Source organism: Acinonyx jubatus, chromosome D3 (assembly GCF_027475565.1).
Source record: "Acinonyx jubatus isolate Ajub_Pintada_27869175 chromosome D3, VMU_Ajub_asm_v1.0, whole genome shotgun sequence".
Classification (NCBI taxonomy): domain Eukaryota; kingdom Metazoa; phylum Chordata; class Mammalia; order Carnivora; family Felidae; genus Acinonyx; species Acinonyx jubatus.
The window spans coordinates 53,576,734-53,600,560 of NC_069392.1; the positions used below are offsets into that span (position 1 = coordinate 53,576,734).

The window sequence follows — 23,827 nt, forward strand, 5'->3', positions numbered from 1 at the left end:
GCAGCCTAGTTCTTAGAATAATGGAATCTACCCAGAGGGCGTCATTGCTATAGGTGGCATTGAGTGAGGATGGAACCAACCACGTTTATCATTTGCCAGCATCTGGCTTTTCTTTGTGTGTTTCCTTCAAGTGCTAAATTTTCTTTTTTAGTATCCAGGGTTAATTAAGTGGAGGAGGCAACTGTGGGGAGAAGAATGTGGGAGAGTGGAAAAAGCATGGGCTTTGGAATCAGAATAGAATTTGGATTTCAGCTGTATCACTTAGTTGTTATTTGACTGCAGTAAGATTTTTCACATCTCAGCCTCAGTTATATCTGCGAAACTGGAAATCATGCTTACCTCTCATGGTGGCTACACGGAATATAAATAATAGTTGTGAAAGCCCAGTCACATTCGAAATGCTCGGTAAATGGTAACTGTAATAACAGATATTTATTATTATTATTGTTCTTTCCCTACTACCTTTATTGCATATCTTATTTTCACTGTTATTCACATGTGAAAGGCGATGGGGTTGGAGTTTATGCATTCCACGTCTTCACTTATTTTTGCTAATGAAATGAAAGTGAAATTAGACCAAATCTTAACCTGAACCAGTTCTTCAGACAAGTTACAAAATATTTAAATTCTTTCCATTTGCCATCTTGTGTACCTCTCGATGTTGGTCTCTTTGAGGAGGAGGAGTATTCATAAAAATGATAGTTCACAATCTTTTGAACACTTACAGTATGCCAGACACATTTCTAAGTGTTTTACATGTTTTAAGTCATTGCTCCTTCAGAATAATCCCCTATGAAATAGTGACTCCTGTTACCACATTCTGTAGTTGAGGAACCTGAGACCCAGAGTGGTCAATTCTAAAGTCACACAGCTAGTAAATGGTCTAGCCTCCATTGAATTCAAGCTGACAGGCTCCAGAAGCCCCAGCCTTACTCTTTGTGCTCTGTTGTCTCTCCTGGTATAGCAGTGGTAACATGGCATGGGGAGAGACAGTTGTCAACGTCCAGCTATAGTGTGCTGTGTTGTTATTCAGTGTCTGGATTTATAGATGCCTCACCTCAGATTTTAGTTGGGGGCCTTTAAAAATTATAATTTGGATTATAGGCTTTAATTGACACTTGTAGAGGCCTATTTTTTTCTCCTTATAGGTACTATTTTAAAATAACACTGGGCATACTTTTGTCCCTGTATTAATGTTTTGGGAACCCTGCCTCCTAAAACAAAAGGTCACTTTAATGAATGTGGTTGTATGAACCACTGTAGTCTACCTGGTAGTAGCTGGGTAAGGTCTCCAAAGTAATAAAAGATCTAAGTTCAAATTCCTGTTTATCCTAAGAAGAATATCATTTTGTATTGTTCAGGCCAATCAGAGACATGCTTATGTTTGGAAATTATTTCTCTAGATTTGAGAATTGCATGACATATGTCACTTGGTAATTATTTCATTCCTCAATATATCTACCTCCTGAGAGTACCAGTGCTGCATTTCTAATTTTACCATAGAGACATGTTGAATTTTGAAAATCATGTGGATATTCTTCACATGGAAATATGCAAAATATCTTCCTTTTATGACACATCTCTTGAGTTAGTTGGTTATTCCTATTTATTTTTATATTTTTAAGACTTATATCTCATGTCTGTGCTGATTAAAACTGTTCATTAGTGATTTTCTTAGAGGCACTATAAGAGTTTGGAACACTGTTTTTGTCTTCAAAATCAAATTTCAAGGTTGCGTTAGGTCATTCTTTGGCTAAGTTTTATGTGCTGGGATTATTTAGGTAATGTATATAGCTTTTAAGTTTTTATTTTCAGTCATTTTCAAGAGTTCCAGGCTGGTGGTAATTTTTCTCAAGAGTAAGAAGTTAGTTTGGCCTTGACTTTCTAGAATTTTTTTAATCATGTAGGTTACTGATTTATCAGATGTACAGTGTGCCTGTATGTGTTAAGGAGTCATCAACACTCACTGTTTATTCTTCTCCGCTAGTAATGACTTGCCCATTGAATATGTAAAAAAATAGACAAATCCAAAAATGAACTGTTCATTTTTATGATTTTAAAAACATTTTGGTGAAGTATAACTATAGTTAGATGCACAAATCCTAAGTAAACAATTTAATTTTCACCTAGTGAACACAAAGATCCTGTATCAAGAGAGCTAAAATATTACTTGCACCCCAGAGGCCCACATAATTTCCTCTTAAAAATATAGCCTTTACAGTTAAGATATTTTCTTTAAGCCATCAATACTGGAAGTACTTGAAAGGAGCTATTAAGAATTTTTTTGAAAGGAGAGTGAACGTATAATTGTTTCTATTAATTTATATTAATAGCACTTAGCACATAACTGTTAATAACACAATAAATGCTGTTAACAGCTGCTTCTTGAATTTGTTGAGTTTTTAGACTTATGTTGTTCAGGGTTAATTTTTTGATGCTCCCATATTTGAAAAATTAGATTAAAAATGTTTTTTGGGAATAGCTTTTATCTGACATTTTTAAGAGATACTTAGTAAAATAGTCTAAAAGTTGTGTTACTTAAATATTGTATAGCATTATTATTTTATACATAAAGGAATGGAGTACCATAATTATGATATTTTCTTTGTCGTGTCTATAAATATTCTTCCAATTGTGTTCCCTGGGTATATGTTTCTTCCAGTTGTATTCCCTGGGTGTGTGTGTGTGTGTGCGTGTGTGTGTGTGTGTGTGTGTGTGTGGTTTTTAAAATTATTAAAATAGATAGGCTATCCATTCCCTTCACTAAGTGTGCACTATTAGTAAAATTTTATGTGTTCTGTCAGCAATTTGATGTGATAAAGCAATGGGTTTTCTGTAGTTCACACAGCACCAGGGCTCTGCAAAGCATCTCTGGGGGTTCTTTGATGTCTAGACAGTTTAAATTATGCCTGCTCCCCTGCCTCCAAATTCCACCCCTGTTCTGCTTCAGGGGTTGTGGGAAATGAAAACAAACCAGAAGGGTTCCACAACCCTACAGTCTAGGGAGAAAAACAAACAAGTAGAATAAGCTGTATATCCACCCTGGCAGGTGTATAGGAAAGGGCCCAATTAAAGGGAATGGCAGAAAGAAAAGAACGGGGGACAAATACTGTCCTTCTTATTTATTTCTAATTATATTTATGATACAGAAATACATGTGCATTGTGGACAGAATGAAAACGTTGTGGAGGCATTAGGGAAGGAAGTATGAGTCACCTTCTACCCCAGCTCCCCAGGTTTTCCTCCCCCTTGGCAGCCAAAACTACAAGTTCAGTGTGTGTCTTGTATATTGCCCTGTTTTATTGAAATGGTAAGATGCAGAATTGTATTTAAAGTTGGAAAACTAACTTTCTTTTCTTCCTTTTTTCTTGGTTTTCCTTTTATAATTCGGGATATCACGATTCTTCCAATTCATCTTTTTAGAAAGTAAGTAACTTTTGAAAGTTCAGAGTTTTTTTGTTGTTAAAATATTGTTTTGTTATTTCAGATCATATACATACATGCATATTTTATTATAGAGTTTTTAACTTTTAAAGTTCCAACTGAGGTAATTAACGCTTGCCTTAACTGTGAACGAAATGTGTTTTTTTTGTTAATTACAAATATGAAATGCTATGTAGAAGTTGTTCATGCTATCTAAGAATACATTTTTAACATATATTTGCCTTATCTTCTTTCATCCCCACAGTAAGTCATTATAATATATATTAATACATAAACATATATAAATATATTTAAGTATGTATGGATATAAATATATTTTCTTCAAAGCAGGCCAAGGCATGCCTGCTAGATTTATTTTTTTAATATGAAATTAATAAAAACATATAAATAAGACTTTTATTTACTACTGTTCAGTAATAGTTCATTAAGACACTCATTTCTTCAGGAAAAGCAATCCAAATTTCTAGACTGTATGGAGTTGTTGAGGCTAATAGCAATAAATAAATAGTATGAAGGATTTTTTAAAAATGCATTTTCCTATGTCTCTTCTGCATTGGATGAAACAGTTGATGCTAATGTTTTATTGTTTTTTAAAAAAATAGACCTAATATAGGGTTTTTTTTTTCTGTAAAGAAATGCAGGTTGTAAACTTAAAACTAAGTGACTAATCAGCCAGTGATTTGAAATGAAAATTTGCATTTCATTGCAAAATATTTTCTAATTCTTCTAAAATGCAAATGTTGTTTAGTTTTGAAATAAAACAGATTTCATATGTTTATTTTGGGAATGATTTGGGAGAATGACGGTAGTCATTGAGACTTGGGGATACACTGTCATGTGATTGTGAAGTACATATTTTTTAATATTTCCATAGTAAATCTTTACTTTATGGAATTAATAAACAGTATAATTTAATAATATATTCATGCTCCACAGAGCTTATTATTTATATGAAACTGGGTGCTTATCACTTACATTTGCAGCAAGCATAGCATTAAACTGCTACTTAGTACTCAATTTATCTTCTACAGTTATCTTCATTTACTGCACCTTAGAAAGAAAATGTAAATTATAGTGATGTTAAATTGCATTTGTTTAGCACTTTTTGTCTTTAAATTTGTAGTATTCTTTCATATTCTAAATCTGTGTTAGGACTTTAGGAAAAAGCAAGAAGAATGTGTGTGAGGTTTGCTGTTAGGTGGGCAATTTTATTGTTACATTTTTAAAAGTCTGCATTTTTTTTCATTTCTATGTATTGGATTCTATTTTACTTATAGTGTTAACATTTTCTTGCCAAGTCCCTACAGAAAGTCTGTGTTTCTGACAGTTTCACTAAATTAAAACTCCACAAATCTGGCGTAATAATTTCCCAGCTTCAATTTGTCTGTGCTTTTATCTAAAGAGAAAATGACAAAAATAGGTATTTTGGAGTGTTCAGTATAACATGTACAGCATTATTTATCTGGAATTTGTTCATGAACAGAGATATTTCTGGGAGAGATGAATATATTTTACTGTATAAGGTATGCCTGGCCCACTTGAAATATGAGCAAAAGTCTTTTGTGAGGAAAAATAATGAAATGAGGTCTGTAAAGTTGGAGAAGCTTCCCAAGGAAAGATATTACATAAATGCACACAGTAGAATTACCACCTATACTTTAGTGTTACCATGGCATTGTTCTATGACCAAATTTATGTTAGGGCTCTTGCTTCCTGTCACATCCAATGGGATCATACTGACATGTTGGCAAAGAGAAGCCTCTTCCTAAAATGAGAGTGTTCTTCTTATTGTAATTCTCATAAACCTTTATGACTATGATGTATATATATGCAATATATACAATATATGCAATACACACACACACACACGTGTGTGTGTGTGTGTGTATGTATACACAGACACACACATGCTGTTGCAACTTGGCAAATTTAGCCTTTTAATTTTATTGTGAGTTTTCATAGTAGGTAAGAGATTTAATAGTCTTCGTTTTTAGAAACTTTTAGTAATGTAAAACTATGTTTCTGTCATAGAAAGTCAAATTTCAAAACCCTAATATCCTAGAGGTTCTCTTCTCTGAGAATATTTTGGATTAAATACCCAGAACCCATATGACACAAATGGGTTGGAGTAGGGCTTCTAATCAATATTGGTTCAATCAAATATCAATCTTTTAGCATATTAGGAAGTAAAATGTAAATGGAAACATTAGCAAATGAAAGTAATAACACTAGCTCTAACTTATGGTTTGCAAAAATACTAGTTTGCAAACAAAAAAAAAGTTCTAAAGTCTACTCCAGAAAATACATACATCTTTCTAAGTATAATGAATACATTTCAATGTTTGTACATATGTGCATTGATATTTTTAATTATTAGTTTAATTCTGTTTGATTTCTTTAAAAAATCTGTTTTCATAATTCAGTCACTTGCAGTTTTACTACAGAACATAATTATTAACTGGGTAGAATTCCCAAACACATACATTTTTATTGACGAATCTGAGCAACTGATGTCATTGTAGAAGCTGTATCAGAGGTATAAACACAGATAGACATTTTTATTTGGCCGTGTGAGAAATGCAGTCCTGTGAGTAACTTAAATACTTGTAATTTCAAATCAGTTCTTCCCTGGTTTCTTATTATTCTTTTGTTGCTTTTCAACCTATAGGATGGAGCTGTCCTTGAACTTGGTTTATTTGATCATTCAAGTGCAACCATCAAGTTGCCCGTAATATTTAAAAACTGAGGCTTCGTGGTATTATTTGTAAAATAACAGCACATTAACGTTTGGGCTTTGGGTTCTTGGAAATAGAGTGTTGGTTGCTTTATGAATAAAAGCATAATTTCAATTCAGGAGACTTTTTGCCTGAAGCCTATAAGACAGATGCATCTGATTAACTTTGGCAAAACTGGACTGGCCTGTTATTGTAATGTAGATGTTTTCAGGGTTGGAAGGATATTTTAAAAAGGCATGTGAGAAGGTCTTTTTTTGAGAGAGAGACTGAGAACAGTTTTGCCACAGAAACTGCATCTCAGACTCTTCATTTTTGCACACTTTTATTTTCTAGTGGAACTTCTCCATTAGCCTGTCTGAATGCAATGCTTCACACTAACACTCGAATAGGGGATGGAACATTCTTCAAAATCCCTGGAAAGTCAGGCCTCTATGCTCTCAAAGTAAGTTGGATTGTTCTGCGTATTATGTCTGTTATTACTGCGTATCATGCGTTTTCTCAGACATGTGAAGGTAAACAAAATTAGATTTGGGTGAAAGGTAGAAAAGTGACCCCTATGCCTTTTAAATGTTTTCAGATGTCTTAAAAGTGACTTCATATTAAGAATAAACAATGACATTTTTCTTCAAGGAAAGCATATCTGTGGTTTCAGTCTAACATATGGTAACGGAAAATAGTTGTGGCTTCCTTAAAATTCTTGATTCTTAAAAATTTACATGGAGGAGTGCCATGAGGCATCAGCCAAGAGCTTAAGATGATCACAGTTGCCGTAAACTATTTGACTTAATGACCATCAGTTGATATACAGACTTCACACCTGTGTGCCTTTCTGTCTTTTATAAAAATAAGTTTATCCATCCTTCTTGAAAAGTTGCTGATTTAAATTAATCGTTCAGTTTTAAAACAACAGTGATATCAAGGGAATTTTAAATAATGCATTCTTGTTGTGTGAGAAGAATAGAGAAATAACATAAAAAGACTCAGATAATTGAGTCTTAATTATTTTAGTGTAATCCCCTTCCCAACTAGAATGAGAAGTGTTATCTAAGATGCAAAGTTCCAGAGGATAAAAGCCGATGGTCTCCAAATGGTTGTGTAACTTGGAACAATAATAAGTCAACGTATTTTTCTTATATTTCAAAAATAAGTCACTGTTTTTAATAAATGATGGATTACCTTTAAAGGTCATTAATTTCCTTTGAGAAGGCTGTTTTTAATGCTAAACGTTATACCTGGCAAAGAAGCAAAGGTTCTTTCTCAGCCATTAAGCATTAGGCCTTCATCACTGTGTGCGTTTCACAAAATAACCCAGGTTAATCAAAAAGACTTGTATTATTTCAGTTGCTTTTTGTAGGTACCTGGGTATTTAATGTACTGGTAAAATTCTGAGTTGTTAAACCATTTCCTAATATAAGGAGGAATGTAGAATTGAAAAAAAAAATGGAAGCAGCATATGTCACTTTTGTATAGATTTTAAAAGGTTATCTACAAAAAATCATCTGTGGCAGCGTGCTTTTCCTAGTTTTTTTTTTTTTTTTGAAGGACTGATTTTACATTAAGTAAATCTGTTGAAATTCCAAGTTATAAGTAACAGTAGTAATACTTTAGGACTCTGAAAGTATTTTAAATGTTTTCAGTTGCCAGTACATCTCCATAAATCATCATTTTTTAAAAATAATATAGAAAGAGGAGTCGTCATGCCCAGCTGATGGAACATTGGATTTAGGCTGTGAGTCTGAACTGGATGGCGCAGAAATGGCAGAGGCCAATGCCAGTGGAGAAGGAAATGGAGGTAAGTGTGATGAACTTTAAGATATAAACCTTACTCTTAGAAATTACATAGAAGTCCAGTAATTCACAGATTGAATTCCTGACCGTTATAGATATAATTTCTTCTCTACGTTTTTACCACCTGCTTAGATTCAGCATCAAGTAATTTTTATTCAAAAGATTATCACCTAAGAAAAATATGCATTTATTTGCTTTTTGTTTTAGTTATTTTTTAAAGTATGGACTTTTCTGGGTAATATTCTCAAGTGCTCTCAGTATATTTCTACTGTAAGATGAGGGTGTTACTGGGGGTATCCAGTGGTTTTATTCTTATGTGAGACAAAGAATGCTGTTTTGTCTCTGATTGTGTTTCTTTTTTCCTGTGATCACAAGTAGTTTGATGATGTTAGCATTCCTAACAATGAAACAAGGGCCAAATAAGTTATGTTCTTGTGAAACCCTTTTGAAAAGTGAGCAACCCTTCCAGAATTCTAAGGGGGCATTTTCTGCCTCTTGAATTCTGCCCATGTTAATTCATTTTTATCTTTCTCAAGACGTGCATTATGATTGCATTAGTGTATATAATTCCTGTACTGCAGTTTTAGCGAATCTTTGTTCCACAAATGCTGCTGTACTTTTTCCTACCCTACCCACTAGTCCCACAAAGTGGACCCAGATCATGATTCAGGAGGAAGACTGTGTCATTAAAGCCTCTGTTGGTGGACTCATAGAAATCAGTAAATTATCTTTACACAAACAAATCTTAAAGGATCCTTGCAGAAATATCGTATTTCAGTAATAGCCCAAAGCCATTCGTTTTATTAACGGCCACACATAGTCCCTTTGTATTCTGACTGGATACTCCTGCCCTGTAAGTTGGTATGATTTCTGATAGTCCCCAGGAGACTGATTTTGCTTCAGTGCCTATCTGATCTGCAATAGAGGTTGTGAATTAAAGTAGGAAACACAGATTCTTAATAAAAGGGCTGAAGTTAGCTTTGTGGACTTTTTTTTTTTTTTTTGAGAACCAACTCTCACTGAATTTGAGGTCCCTATTCTTACACCTTTTGAAAACTCACCTCACCCCCATGCTATCATTGTGGTAGTACTGTGAATTTTGACGGGGCCTTGTGGTTACAGAGAGAACAAGGCAGAGATGCACAGCAACTTCTGGCCTTCTGGAAGGGCTGCTAAATGGAGCAAACTGTTCTCCTTCAGAAGGATGAAGGGGAATCTTACTGGATTATCCCTCTTGTTGCACTACTGGCTTCAATGGGCACTTGTGTTTCTCTCTCTCTCTCTCTCAAACTATTGAGCTTCTATGTGTCCTGTACTATTTTCAACACTGCAGTTACAGCAGTAAAAACAAGAACAAAAAGAGACCTCCCCTGGGTCTTAGATGGGTAGAGATACAGACATTAAGCAAAATAAATATGTAAAATGTATAGCTTCTTCAGTTCCAAAAAAGTGATATGGGGCAAAATAAATGAGATAAGAGTCAAAGAAAGGGGTACATTTGAGAAAGATCTGAGGGGAATAAGGAAGGCAGCAGGTATCTAAGGATGAAGAGTTCTAGGTGAAGAAGCCGCAATTATAGAGGCCTTCAAGCAGGAGAGTTCCTGGAATATTCCAAAAACATCAAGAGCCTAGTGTGGTTGGAGGCCAGGGTGAGCAAAGGAGAGGATGGTAAGATACAAAGTTAGAGAAGTTATGGGGCCAGATATTATGGTGCCTTGATCTTGCCTTTTGCTTTGAATTAGATGTTCAACTCTTGTAGGGTTTTGAGCTAGAGAGACAATGAGCTCACATAGATTTTAGCAGAAGCTAAAGTATAGCAGGAGTACTAATTACAAAAACATATATAGAGGGGAACAAGGACAAAAACCAGAGACCAGTTAGAAAGCTTTTGCCATAATCAGATAAGAGTTTGAATAAAAAGAGTAGCAGTGGATATGCTGGAAAGTGATTGGATTCTGGATATATACGAAGCTAGATCTAACAGGAGCTGCTAAAATTAGTGTGGCTATGAAATAAAGAAAGGAGCTAGAGATAACCCCCAAATTTGAGTGTGAGCAGGTAGACGAATTAGCATTATCTTTAACTTAGATGGAAAATCTGCAAGAGAATTAGTTTAGGAGACAGAACTGTTGATAGGGAGCTCAGTTTGGGACATACTAAGTATGACCTTCATTTTCAACACCCAGGTGGATGTGTTAAATAATTGGATTTATCAGTCGTAAATTCATGGGGAAGATCTTGCTGGAGATACACATGTAAAAGTGGTCAGTTTATAGATGATATTTAAAGATAAGAAACAGATGAGATCACCAAAGAACTGAAGGCAGATAGAAAAGAGAAGAAGCCTAAAGACTGAGCTCACGGGCACTTGAATTTTAAGAACTTGGAGAAATTATAGGAAATAATTACAACAAGTGCGACTAAAGATAAATGTATAGAAGAACATGTCTGTCCTGGAAACCAAGTGAAGAAAGTGTTTCTGGGGAGGAAGCACCTTAAATGTGCCAAATGCTTTTGATGGATCAGCTTATAGTGAAGACTGAGAATAACCATTGGATTTAGCTTTGTGAGGTTGGTGATGAACTTGGCAATGACAATTTCTGTCCACTGCTGAGACTGCAAGCCTGAGTGGAGTGGGTTCAAGAGAATAGGAGGACAGAAATTGGAGTCCCCAAAAGATAATTCTTTCAAGGATTTTTGAGATAAAGGGAAGGTGTGAAATGGGAAAATGGCCAGAAGGGAAAGTGGAATCAAAAGAAAGTTGTTTTGGGGCACCTGGGTGACTCAGTCAGTTGAGTGTCCAGCTCTTGGTTTTGGCTCGGGTCATGATCCCACAGTTTGCGAGTTTGAGCCCCGCAGTGCAGAGCCTGCTGGGACTTTCTCTCCCTTTCTCTCTGCCCTTTCCCCCTTCTCTCAAAATAAATAAATACATTTTTTAAAAAAATAAAGTTTTTTTTAATATGAGAGATAAATATTAGAATAATTCTAATTATTCTAGATAATGAGGATATTGAGTTGATATCCTCAACTGGATGAGGATGAGGAGAATCCAGTTGAGGAGGAGAATTTGATAATGAGGAAGGTGACCTGTGGCCGTGTGCTTGATTAGATGAGAGGAAATGGGATCTATTAACTGGATGAAGAGATTGGCCTTTATAAGATTGTTTGATTTGGTGTTCTAGAGAAAATGAGTTAGAAGGATAGGTGATGTGAGTGGAATGCACGAAATTGAGCTTAGGACGATATTATGGAATTTATGTCTGAGATGAGAGGAAAGGAAGAAGGGGGCTAGGTTTAAGGCTGTCATGAATGGTTAGGCAGTGTGTGCCCTCTTCAGAGTGGCCTGACTGAAGGGACCATTATCAGTGGCTGAAATTCAGCAGCCCTCTGTTTGCTCAGCCTAGTACTATGGGATGGAGCAGGGTCTCCTTGGAGGAAACGTTGCTTTTTCTTATTTGCACAAAGACGTAGAGGCTGGTGGTAGCCCAGGTGTAAAGTATTAGAGAATCATCTGTGTGGATTTTGAAACAGGCAATTATGTTAGAACTAGCATTGAAAGGGTGTGACATTTAGGAGTTAAAATCTTCAAAACATGAAGAGGGGTAACCCAGGAGTTGGTAGATGAGTGCAGGAAGGAGCGGTAGTTGTTACTATGGTCTGATGGAGTGAGATAGCATGCTGGAGGCGTCTAATAAGCAGCAAGGGGAAACAGAGACCACCTATCCCATTTCCAGTCCCAGTAGTACAAGATGTATGGAAAAGAGAGGGACTTCTGCCTGAGAGGCTTCCAGGGAAAGTGGCAGTGTTCACTGGAGAGAGTCAGGTTTTTTTGTAGATCCAAGATGTGAGTGGAATATTCTGAGAAGAGATGGAGGTTAATGGGAGATTTTGCTAAATGACTAATTCGGAATTTCAGAAGAAACAGTGGGAGGGTTTTAGTGGCTGGAAAGGGGTGGAGACAGGGTGAGAGCACTCAGCCAATAACCAAAACAAAGCAGGATGAGTAAATTCCCCTAATTTGAAATGTGGATAGGTACTTCACACAATAACACATACCCACACATCTCCAGCTAATGTGACCAAGACTAGATTTTCTGGTTTCTCCTTTGAAGTTGCATTAGAGAAATTGCTTTGGGGAATCACTGAACGGACAGTAAACAGCTTATTTCCTTGAATATTCCTTGACTTTTACACTTTTGCATCTTATGGCAAACCACAAACGCTTCTTTTAGGATAACTATATTACCTATCCACGTAAATACCATATTCTTCTGTTTATAGCCCACGAACCTTATCAGACTTAGATATTGAAAATATGAATGCCTCTAAGACCCAGCCTCTGTAAGTTGTTTACATGTATACGGTTTAATCCTCACAACATTCTTATGAGATAATTAATCTTTCTAGGCTCTGTTACTTTTATTTTTCTCTTTCTTCCTTCCTTGCTTGGAAGGAATCTTTCTTTCTTTCTTTCTCTCTCTCTCTTTCTTTCTTTCTTTCTTTCACCTGTAAGAAGACAAACTTAGGTATGTTAAATATCTCATCCAAGTGGTAAGCCAGGTACATGTATGTGACACCAAAAGCCAGGCTCTAACCACTGTGAACTCTCTTGGAATCACAAGGAACACTAATGGCCAGGAGTCATTGCTACAGTTTGCTTTTCCAACATTTGTTTAAATCTATTCTGATTATAGACTTGAGAACTTGACAAAGAGGAACCCCTGGCTTATCCAAATTAAGGAGTAGGGTATCACATGATTTCTTACAAATTGATAGTAAAGTCCTGAGCCAGTTCAGGTGGTTTCCTTGCTGAATCTGTTTCTAATACATACTTGAACCAGAAGTTAGAATGGATGCAAGTTCTGCAGTTCTTACAGCTGTACAAATATACTTTGAAAATATAATCAGAGAGCGAAGGTGGGGATGTGTGGACCTGGGAGCCAGGGCAGAGGGGAGAGGGGGAGGGAAAGGGGAGGGTCCCACCATCTGGTTTTTTTCTTCTCCTCTCTCATTCCTCCTTTGGGATGAAAGAGCCGGAAGTGCTGATGTGAATAATAACTATCAATCGGTAACATCGCCTTGTGGCAATCCAGAGAGTAAGCTATTATAGAGTTATTTCAAATTAATAAAGATCAACTGACATCCGCTGCACCATTAAAGAGGGTAAGCAGAGAAATATTTTTTAAGTATTTTTAATATATTTTAAATTTGTATTTGTTTTAAAAAGCCCTTACAAAAAGTGGTAATAAGAAATCTTAGCAGCTTAATTCCAGTCAGTAATATTTGAATCTTTAGATTTGAGATAATAACAGTAATGCTTTAGTCCTCCTCTTACAGTCAGTTGGCCAGAGAAACATTCTTATTAAATGGGTGATCTCTTGCCAAGGTATTTTGTTTTAAAGTTCTGTTGAAAATTTTACAGAGTGGAGAAAGTGGTATATTATTGATTATAGAATTTACAAGACACAGAACTATAGTTACGTTTCTTTGACTCCTACTAAACAGTTTGTCAAGTTAATAAGAATTAGACATGCAGACTCAAGAAGGTAAACTCTTCAGATTTTACAGGCTTTAGCGATAGAGATTGAAGAGTGATTTAGGTGAATCACTTGATATATCTTTGTTGACAACCCATGACCATTTATGCCAATATAAGTATAGATCTATGTCACCCAAAGAAAATATTTTGAATTTTATGGGCTATTTTAGTCAGAGATTTATGGGTATATTTGTGTCTGAGTTGTTTTCTGAGGATAATACATTGGTATATCATGAGTTTGCTCACACATATTAAGTTGACTTACAGTGCATTGCTGGCTGCAGAACCCATACATATTTTATATGAAATGATCGTATCACTACAGAGCCTTCACTCTCTTCACCTTCTATTTATAACTTGTTATGAACAAGAAAAAAATGAATTTCTCTTTTCGTGGCCCTAATTTATATTGCATGTTTAAAATCAAAAGCAACCATCCTACTATTTAAAAGGAAAAAAACTGGAGAATGTACAATTTTCATCCACAGAGATCAAAAAAGGTTCTGCTTGTTATTAACCCTAATGGCTTTCAGGGAGGAAGCAGCACTCTAGCAGGGGAATTAGTATTTTAAAAGTCTCTATTTAGGGGAAAAATTATAGAGAACATATATCCTATGTTTTAGCCCTTAGATCCCAGGGTAAATAATGATTCCAACATTTGAAGAATTTTATATGGTCTTTTTTCATTATTCTTTATGGCCAGCTTTATAAGTGGGTTTCTGATTGTATGATTCTTGGCAGAGTTGTGTTAACTTAATGAAACATTATTCAGCTCACTCTTTGTTTTCGTTGGCTCAGAGGCCACAGTTTAAGGGGTCTTTTTTCAGAAGTGAAAAGTGCTTTAAGATGGCCTGAAGTGTGTGGATAGGATCTCTGTTGAGACATCAATTACATACAGATGAGGAGCTTCCTGGAGGAAGTGAGAAGTGTACTAATGAAGCTGTAGGTGCCCTCAGGGAGCAGTCACACTGACAGTTTATCAGTGGCAATTTTATACAAGGGGTTGGGGAGAAGAAAATGAGGGGACGGTGGAGCTGTGAAGGCAGTGTCTTGAGCAACTTTGGAAGATTTTGCTAATGTAGGTGGTGTCTTTTTCCTTGTGGTGGTATTGGTCTGGTCTTGCTGGAGATTTTTCAGTAGCTAGTCTGTGATTGCTCCTGTGTGGTTTTACATAGGATAGCCTCTGTGTTCATGATTAATTTCTACCTGGCAGCCATTCCTAGAATGAATCTGGCAGATGAGGGAATCTTGCAGATGACGCTTTCAATGACTGGACCAGGTCTCCTGCTTTTCTTAGGTTAAGCTAATTGGTCTTCTCTTTCACATTTCTTTTTCCTCAACAGCTTTGTTAGCTCTTGGAGACACCTGTTCTACATTGGTGGCCTAGAGAAACTTAAGTATGTGAAAATTATATTGTTTTAGTTACATATGGAAGGAAATACGGGGGAAAGAGAATACTCTTCACAGTCAGAAATGACCATTGGCAGGATATCAAGCCTCATCTGCCTCCTCTTTCTTATTCTTCCTTCTTTCATCCCAGCCCACAGCATTCATGACTTCAAGTTCATGCAGCCTGGCTCTCAAGCCAGCATTTGACTTAAACCAGTCAATTCAATTAGACATTATTCTAATAGTAAGTGTCCAGAGGGATAGGAATCTCACAGTCTCCTTTATATTTGTCTCTGTGTTGATAAGCTTTAGAGTCAAGAATTTTTTCCTTATGCTGATTTTTTTTCTTTTGCTTTTAATTAAACTCATTCTCTGTTGTTTTTTTTTAACTCTCTGGTGATGGAGAACAGCTGAGCATCATCTAGACCCCACCCCCTTCATCTCCTCCAAATAACTTATCCCAGCTCTTTTAAACATTACTTATGGATACTATTTTTCATTTCTTTTACCCATTAGGGACTTCTTTTTGTTACATACTTCCCCTTGAACTGTGGACTTTGTTCCTGTATAAATGGATTCTGGTCACTTTTAATAGCCTAGTCATGGAAGAAAAGGAAGTTTTCTAAGTGCAGATAAAATGACCCATTTAAGTGTACTTTTCCCTTCTTTTCTCATGCTATGAGAAAAGTATTTCATAATATAAAGATTGGAAAGAGAGTGTGATCTCATAATAAAAGCAAACTCCCTCTCAAATAAAACCAGAATTAAATGTATTCCCTCAGTTACTCATATTAACTAGCGAAGCTTCTATCTGATTTATTAGTTTATAATTAGTATATAGGAACAAAGCACCTATTCTTTAAAGAGTAAAGTACTTTTTTTCATTGATGCCAGATTATCCATTCTCTCCTTTTTAAAGCAACAGTGTATAACCATTTCTCAGCAAACCACCTCGGTGCCTTATCTAGCTCCCTTTTTTATTGTGTACTGGAGTTATCTTTTATGTGTCAAAATATAAAGTACTTAGTCGTGATGCCCACGAGTGAAGGAAACATTTATCCTTGACCTGTACCAACATTTTAATGATATTCTCCCTGCCTGCTTCTTGATATTTCTCATTTCCTAAGTGGATTTTGCTGTATTTCTGTGTAGATGTTTCAAGAACCTTATACAGTGTAGAAGATCACAGGTGTTGTGTAGTGTAAAAGAAATAGCTTCTACTGTTTCCCTCCCCACCATTCAGGCAGCTCATTGTGTTATTATTCTCCCTAATTCTGAGAAAGGAATTTATATTGGTTCTGTGGTAGGAATGGATTAGGTGGTGAAAGGCTAGTACCTATAGGAAGTGCTTTTCCTATTAAATCCTTACTTCTGGTTTGAGTTTCTCTTTTGACTATAAAGGGATATTTTTTTATGGATATCCAGAGATATTAGTGTAACTGAAAGGCTCTGGTGATAAATTGAGTGCCCATAGAAGGGATTCCCATAGTTGTACCTTCAGTGCGCAAATGTTCCTCCTAGTTACCTGTGGAGCTTCAGTGTCGTGTCCAGGGCAAACCGAAATATCTGTGAACCATTTACAGACATTGCAATGAAACTGCAGTCTGTTCAGTTCCGTAATATCAGAGGAGCATCACTTGCAGCCTATGATATCAGCCTGATTACGTCTTGTTGGAGCGTGTTGTCACTGATAGACATTGCTAGCGTAATTATCATATGATTCACCATTCCCTTTGTTTTATTTTGCTCCCTTTTCTGCAGACCTCTTCTGACTAAAGAGAGGGCATTTTTGAGCTAATGGTACAGTAAAAATTTCAGTTATATTAGCTATATCTTACTCATAGATGATAGTGCAAATATTATCAAGTATCAATACCTACAGTGTTTAGTAGACAATTTCTCCCTTGAAATTTTCTTAGGGAAAAATTGCTGTTTTCTTTATTTTATTGCTAGTGTTTCTCTATTTAATTGCTGGCCTTTCTTGGCAACTCATCCACTTTGAGTTTTGTCTTTTATTGCAATGAGGGAAGTTGTTTAAATCCAGATATCTATACCCATCTTGCAATAAGGAATGCTTTTAGAGAGGGGAGTTCTCCTTAGTCTGGATCCAAAAATAATTAAGGAATTACCTTTTCTCTGAAAGAAATGGAGTCAAATGGATGTGATTTGGGGGTCAAATGGATTTGCCTGGTCCTCATTAAGTCATTTAAAAGTTTTTGGCATGTATTTTGTTGCCATGTATATCTGGAACGTCTGATACGAACAATTTCAAATGTAAGTATGATACATAAAACATACATAATCCAAACATAAGCTTTTTTTATTATTTGTCATGTGGGGATACTTTTGAATTATTTACTTACCGATCTTTCAGGACAAATTTTAGTTATCACTGGTAGGTTTTCGTACACTTGGTTTTCCTCACATAGAATTAATATCTTTATATCCTTGTTCTTAGAAAAAATACATTTTTAAAAAGCTTTATCGTCTCAAAGTCAGGTGTTGGGTTTTATTCACTGCTTCCCCCCCTGCATTTTAAATAGCACTTGGCATAAAGGTGTTCAGTAAAAGTTTTGCGACCAAATGAATGATTCATAAATAAGCTTCCTCTAAGACTTCGTTCTCTTTTGAAATGTGATTGAATTCTAACCATGTGTCACTGTGTTATCCCTAACATACTCTGTGCTCTTCAATTTAAATTGTTTATTTATAAAACCTGTATTAAGCTTATAGTGTATAGCAGGATTATTTCTACAGAAAACTGTTTTGATTTGAGAGCATCTAGTTTGTTCAGAAAATTGAAAGGGAGTAACTGGAGGGGGAACTGATAGAAATGGAATGGATCAAAGGCTGCTCTTCCTCCTGCCTGAGTTAGACCTTCAAACACCAGTTACCTCTGATAGCCTATCACTTACTGTGTGGTTTAGTGGGATACAGCAATTAATATCTTTGTTGCAGTGACTATATTGTGCACAGATCCTGGTCTGTGTTGTAGTTCTGCCCTCCTATAGCTCCTGCCATTTTAAGTAAGCATTGTGATTTCTAATTTTGACTTTTAAATTATCTTTATTTTTATTCCACTATGCAAAACCTCCAAACTGTCACTTTCCTTTTAAAATAAGGCAACAAGTAAGGATGGCAGAAGGGAGTTTATCTGCATTGAATGGCAGGTCATGTGACTTTCCACTGACCTTCATAGGATGTTTTGTGGTTTGGTTTTCATATTTTCCCTAATTGACCTTAGGATAATTACAATTTCCTAAGATAAAAAAAATTCACTTCTTGTATATGCTTTTCCATAACAATAAACTGTGCTTTGCTGACATCCCCATTCACGAATTCTTATTAAAAGCCATAATTGGGGGTGCCTGGGTGGCTCAGTCGGTTGAGCGTCCGACTTTGGCTCAGGTCATGATCTCACGGTCTGTGAGTTCGAGCCCCGCGTCGGGCTCTGTGCTGACAGCTCGGAGCCTGGAGCCTGCTTCACATTCTGTGTCTCCCTCTCTCTCTGCCCCTCCCCCGCTCATGCTCTGTCTGTCTCTCTGTCAAAAATAAACAAACATTAAAAATTTAAAAAGCCGTAATTGAAAGTTAACATTAAAAATAGATACTTTAGATAAATATAATGAAAATCAAATTTCACAGTTTAGTTTAATAAACTTTTATAGATCAGCTGCTCTGTGCCTATCTATGCACATAAGTAAGTCCTGAGTTGCTGAAGCTGTGGGTGGTGAGGCAGTCAGAAGCACCAGTTGCGGTGAATGCCATGAATTCATACACTAAGTTCCAAGGAAACATGGAGGAAGGAGGAGTAAGCCTACCTCGGAGACTGGCACAGTCAGGAAGGCTTTGGGGGAAGCTGTTTGAGTTTGGTCTGCCAAGGTGAATTTGCTAGGCAAAGAGATGGAGAAGGGGATTCGAATGAGGAATGATTAGAACAAGCACAATAAATACAGCAAGTCACTGTGTTCAAGAAATACCACAGGGTCTCAGTTGGCTGGATCCGAGACGATGGGAGTTGGGGAGGCAGACAAGATGTGAAACTAGAAAGAGAGACAAAGTCAAGGTGGCATTCTGTTTTCTCCCTTCTTTAGGTCTCAGTTTAAAGGTCAAAGCCCTCCTGTACCCTTTTCAGTGGATTAGTAATTACATTGTGGGGAGAATGTCCTATACCTTCTCTCTGTCACGCAGCTTTAAAAATAGGAGCTCTAACCCTTATTTTCTATTCAATTTCATTTTCAAGTTGAATGGTGAATGACAAAGGGGAGAGAGGAGGACAGCATGGAGACTCTAGAGTCAGAAATCCAGTCTTGCTGGCCAGTCAGTCACCAGTTTCTCCAGCCTTCAGGACTGTTTCATGATGACCTGTAATCCTCCCTTTCTCTTTGCTCCTGAGCCTTCTAAGTAGAATATTTTGAATGAGGGCTTTGGGAATGTGTGTGTTAGTGAGATTGGAAGTGGTTGACAAACAAATACTGATAATCTCATTACCTGTTTGAATTTAAAGCCAGCAGATGAGCATTTAAGTATGTCTTTGGCTTTGCCTAGTTTTGGCAGCCAAGCAAATCGTAGACAGAAATAATACTTCTGTACCTTTTAAAAAAATGTCTTCTTGTCTTTGGTTTTTCCACCTATGGGAAGGGCAGGCAGTCTTGGAGGGTTTTGAGGTATAAATCCTGACATTCATTTTGTGATCATGCCAATGAAGTTAGGGGGAAAAAAATCTGCATTCGTTTTTGAATACCAAGAACATATCACTTTCTAAGCTGCATGTCAGTGTTTGATATTTATTGGATAAAACATCTGCCCTAATTCTTCAGTTTCCTGGTTTCTGTTATAATTTCACATACAAGGGATTTCCCCTGGTCCTTCCTTTAACATTGGTTTTTCTTTGGCTTGTATTTCATAGGCCAGACTCAGTCCCTTATATAAATATTCAGGCAACTGTTTAAAATGAGCCCTGTATTATTTATTTATCACATCTGTTATTAAGAAAGCTGCAAGAATTAAATAAAAGTGAAAACCGTGTGTTTTGTCAGAATATGAATCTGCGTGAACCTCCACAATCCAGCTACTTAGTGAGTGTTTTTCGATTCAGCCACCCTCACCAGATACATGGCAGAAGAATGAATAAAATCCTCATATGCGCGTGCTAAGGGTCTATTTTTGTCAGTGCACACATATACACACACAGCACACACAGGCACGTACACACCACACATGCAAGTGCATTGTTTGGAGCTTATGGATGCACTGCATTGGGCATTTTAGTCTTTCCTGTCTTTGTTCATTTTATTCTTGATGTTTTTCCTTAAAAATAAGGTATTTGGTTTTTTTAACCCAAAGGAACACTCACTTAGAGATTTTATTTTCTATTTTATTTACTTAAAAACATTTTTTTTAATGTTTATTCATTTTTTCAGAGACAAAGCGTGAGCAGGGGAGGGTCAGAAAGAGAGAGGGAGACACAGAATCTGGAGCAGGCTCCAGGCTCTGAGCTGTCAGCATAGGGCCCAAAGTGGGGCTCAAACTCACGGACCGTGAGATCATGACCTGAGCTGATGCTTAACCGACTGAGCCACCCAGGTGCCCCCTTCTATTTACTTTTTTAAAGATTCTATAATTATGTTACTAGAAATAAATAATTAGGGGAAAAATGGTTTTGTCCCAGGAGATAGGAGCAAGTTCCAAAAGAGGGGATCAGGGAAGAAATAAACTATATAGGAAGGAGTCCTCATGATGCTTCTCTCAAGTGTAGGATGGACTGGAAGATAGAGCAAAATAGAATTTAGTGGAAGGAAAATGAGTCATTTTGAGAAAAAAAACTTCATAGGATTCCTTGATGCTGTTTCGTTTTATCGCCCTGCCCTCCATCTGAAATTCTGGGCTCTAAGTTGAGCAGAATCTTCCTTTTGGAAGCACAAAATACGTGTGAATCACTATTGACATAGCACAGTAGTGAATTTAAATCCAACAATGCAATATATTTTCTGATACTGAAATAGGTATCATGATATTCAGTGACTTCCTAGGTCAGACAGAAATAGAGTGAGTTGTAAGGTACCTGTCATCCTCAGGAAGGAGAGCTGTGTACTGCTTATTGCTGCAGTCAGAAGAATATGAGGGGAATAGCAGGCTTCAATTACATACGTACTAATTCGGTATTTGTCATTTAAAAAAAATTAAAAATTTTTATTGGGAGGGACAGAGAGGGAGAGAGAGAATTCCAAGCAGGCTGCATGCTCAGTGTAGAGCTGCATGTGGGGCTCGATCCTATGACTGAGAGATCATGACCTGAGCTGAAATCAAGAGTTGGACACTTAATCAACTGAGCCACCCAGGTGCCCCAGCATTTGTCATTTTTTGATCCTGCTTCACTGGAGTTTACCTTTGAAAGACTTAGGAATAAAAGTACTTCCTAATAAGCAAATTGGTAAATTTGTGTAGATGTTCAATATGCAGAAGCATTCTCCTGTTTTCCATAAATTCCCTAAAATCCATGGACTGCGTTTTGTTCTCCTTTTTAACTAATCAGTAAGTTTCCATTTGTCTAGGTGGAAATACTACTCTAAGAACGTGAAGTAATAAGACGCATTTGTTAATGCCCACTTTGCTTGTGGCTCGGCTTTGAGGCCCGTGCAGTTGGCATCATTTGGCCTGTTGGCCACATTCCTCTCAGTTCCCGGTTTGTTACACTTCATAGAGACCTCAGAACATCGAAAAGACCATGTGTATAATCACTATAAAAGTCAATTTATCTTTGGAATGTAAATCGATGATTGATTTCTAATCTTTCTTGAGTAAGATTTGGCAATGTGTTAAGATTTAAGTGATCATTTCAGGGAGAAAAACCTAGGAGCCATAGTTCATGCAAGCAGTGTTATAAAATGTTTCTTAACTACAACGTTTAGAGTGTTTTAAGGAAAAATGTCGTATGGTATCACCTGATCTTTAATTCAGGGGCTTCTCTGACTCCATCCATGGGCAAATCCTTTTGTGTCTTCAACCCTAGTACTCTCTGAGCCGTTCGCTCTCATGTTTTTTCATGTCGGTGACTAAATGACTTGATCTCCCTGCCCTTATTAATTTCCTGTTACAGCACTTTCAACAGGATGCAACTAAATTAAACTTCTTTAGACACTAAGTTTTTGCATCAGTTGTGGGGCTTTGAGGCCGAATATTTTAAGTGGGAAACTATGGGTCTGGCCCAGGCTCCCATCTCTGCTATTTTGTTGGCTGTGATACTATTGACAAGTAGTTGAGCCTCTCTGAGCTCTAGTTTTCTCTCTCAAAAACAGAGACAATGCCTTTCCATCTTGCAAGGAAGCAGCAAGGAAGTGGCAAGGGTGAAATGAGATCACATATGTAAAGTGCTTGGCATTAATAACTAACAATTATTTCATGGTCCAAAACTTGTTCATTTTGTTTAGTAATCAGTACCTTGATTAATTTCTGTATTAAAAAAAACTTGACTAATTCTTTTTTTTTCCTAACATTCTCTTTCATGAACCACATTTTTAATTTCTAGGCAGCATGTGCTTGAGTCTATCTAAAGCAGCTTTAGTGTTCTCAACACTATGCACGTGCATATGCTTCCATTTTTGACTAGAACAATTTTTACTCCTCCACCTGCCTCTGGAGCTCAGGTCAGAATCCTCTCAAGTTACTGTTCCTTGGAAATTTTCTTGGATTAATGTTAACCCTGGTGCCCTTAAAAAGTCATATTTTGAGCTTTTCCAATATGTTCTCAAGTTATTTTTTTCCATCTAACTTCCTCTTGCCTCCTGCCTTTGACATATGCCTCCATTCTACCACTAATTACAGTGCTTCCTTACTTTGATTTTCCAAATAACTCTTTCCCCTCTGTTGTGCATAGAAAAGGGCCAGCGTCCGTGCTGCTGCCGAAGTTACTCAGTGGTTGACCTTTTCTCTCAGGTGGAAGGTTTGAGGACTGAAGAAGAGTTCTAGCTATAATCCAGGCATCATAGAGAAGAAAGTGAATGTGGGCCTTTGTCACCCATGACAGCAAGACATTGGCTCTTCTGCAGCCTTTTTGAAGAAAATGTCCTCTGTAGAATAGGTGACAGGGAAGCTTGACTCTGGTACAAGTGGGCAGATTACGTGGTAATCTAAAGAGGGCATGGTTTCCCTGAACACAGTTGTCTCAAATTGACATCCAGAATCTCTGATTTTATTTTTCCTTCTCCATGGTAGATGTCTTGGCCCACAGGAGAAGGTAAACGTGTCACAGTAGGCCGTAGAGTCTGTAGAAGGAGGGCTGGTAAATTGAAGAACAACATGGAGGTTGGTAGATTTGAAACAGTTTCGTTAATTTACATTGTTTCTTCAAAAATACTATGCATTGCCCAAGTCTTGAGGCACATGTTATGTTTTTCTTTTGTATGTCCACACAACAGCCCCATGACATAGAAATTATCATCAATTAGTGGGTAAGGAAACAGAAGTGTAGAGAGGTTACATGAAACTGTGGCCACACAGTTATTAACCGATCTCTTCTCTCAAATCTAGATGCTCTTCTTTTTACTGTGCTATTTGGCTTTATTTTAGGTATCCATTCTCAATTGGAGAGAAGCTCCAAGTGAGTTAATTACAGTGGGTATAAAAAAAGGAATTCAAATTAGTAATATCATTATCTCTCTGTGTCTCTAGTTTGTGCAAAGCAGGTAACTGATGAAGCATCTTCCACTCGAGATTCAAGTCTTGCTAACACAGCAGTGCAGAGCAAGTTAGTGTCTTCCTTTCAACAACACACCAAAAAGGCTCTTAAACAGGTAAGAGAGCTGGCATTTGTTCTTTGTTCTACCTTCTTAAGGTGTTATGTGGAGAAAGCAAAGTAGATAAGAACACAGCAATCAGAAAGCAACAGACGTGTCCTACGTTCAACCACTTCCATAATATTCTAACACTAATT

The 23,827-nt window shown here is 36.8% G+C and overlaps 1 protein-coding gene across 2 annotated transcripts in view; it reads left to right on the forward strand.

Annotated features, from left to right (window-relative positions):
- Positions 1 to 23,827, forward strand: part of ASXL3 (ASXL transcriptional regulator 3) — a 177,435-nt gene that overhangs the window by 61,022 nt on the left and 92,586 nt on the right. Inside the window, exons 4-6 of one of the 2 annotated variants that reach the window (XM_027068725.2) lie at positions 6,513 to 6,621; positions 7,863 to 7,971; positions 23,566 to 23,687. In XM_027068725.2, the coding sequence (XP_026924526.1) occupies positions 6,513 to 6,621; positions 7,863 to 7,971; positions 23,566 to 23,687 (340 nt within the window). Of the gene's footprint in view, positions 1 to 6,512; positions 6,622 to 7,816; positions 7,972 to 23,565; positions 23,688 to 23,827 lie in introns of those variants that run through there. The other variant, XM_053206574.1, reaches the window with a different exon arrangement.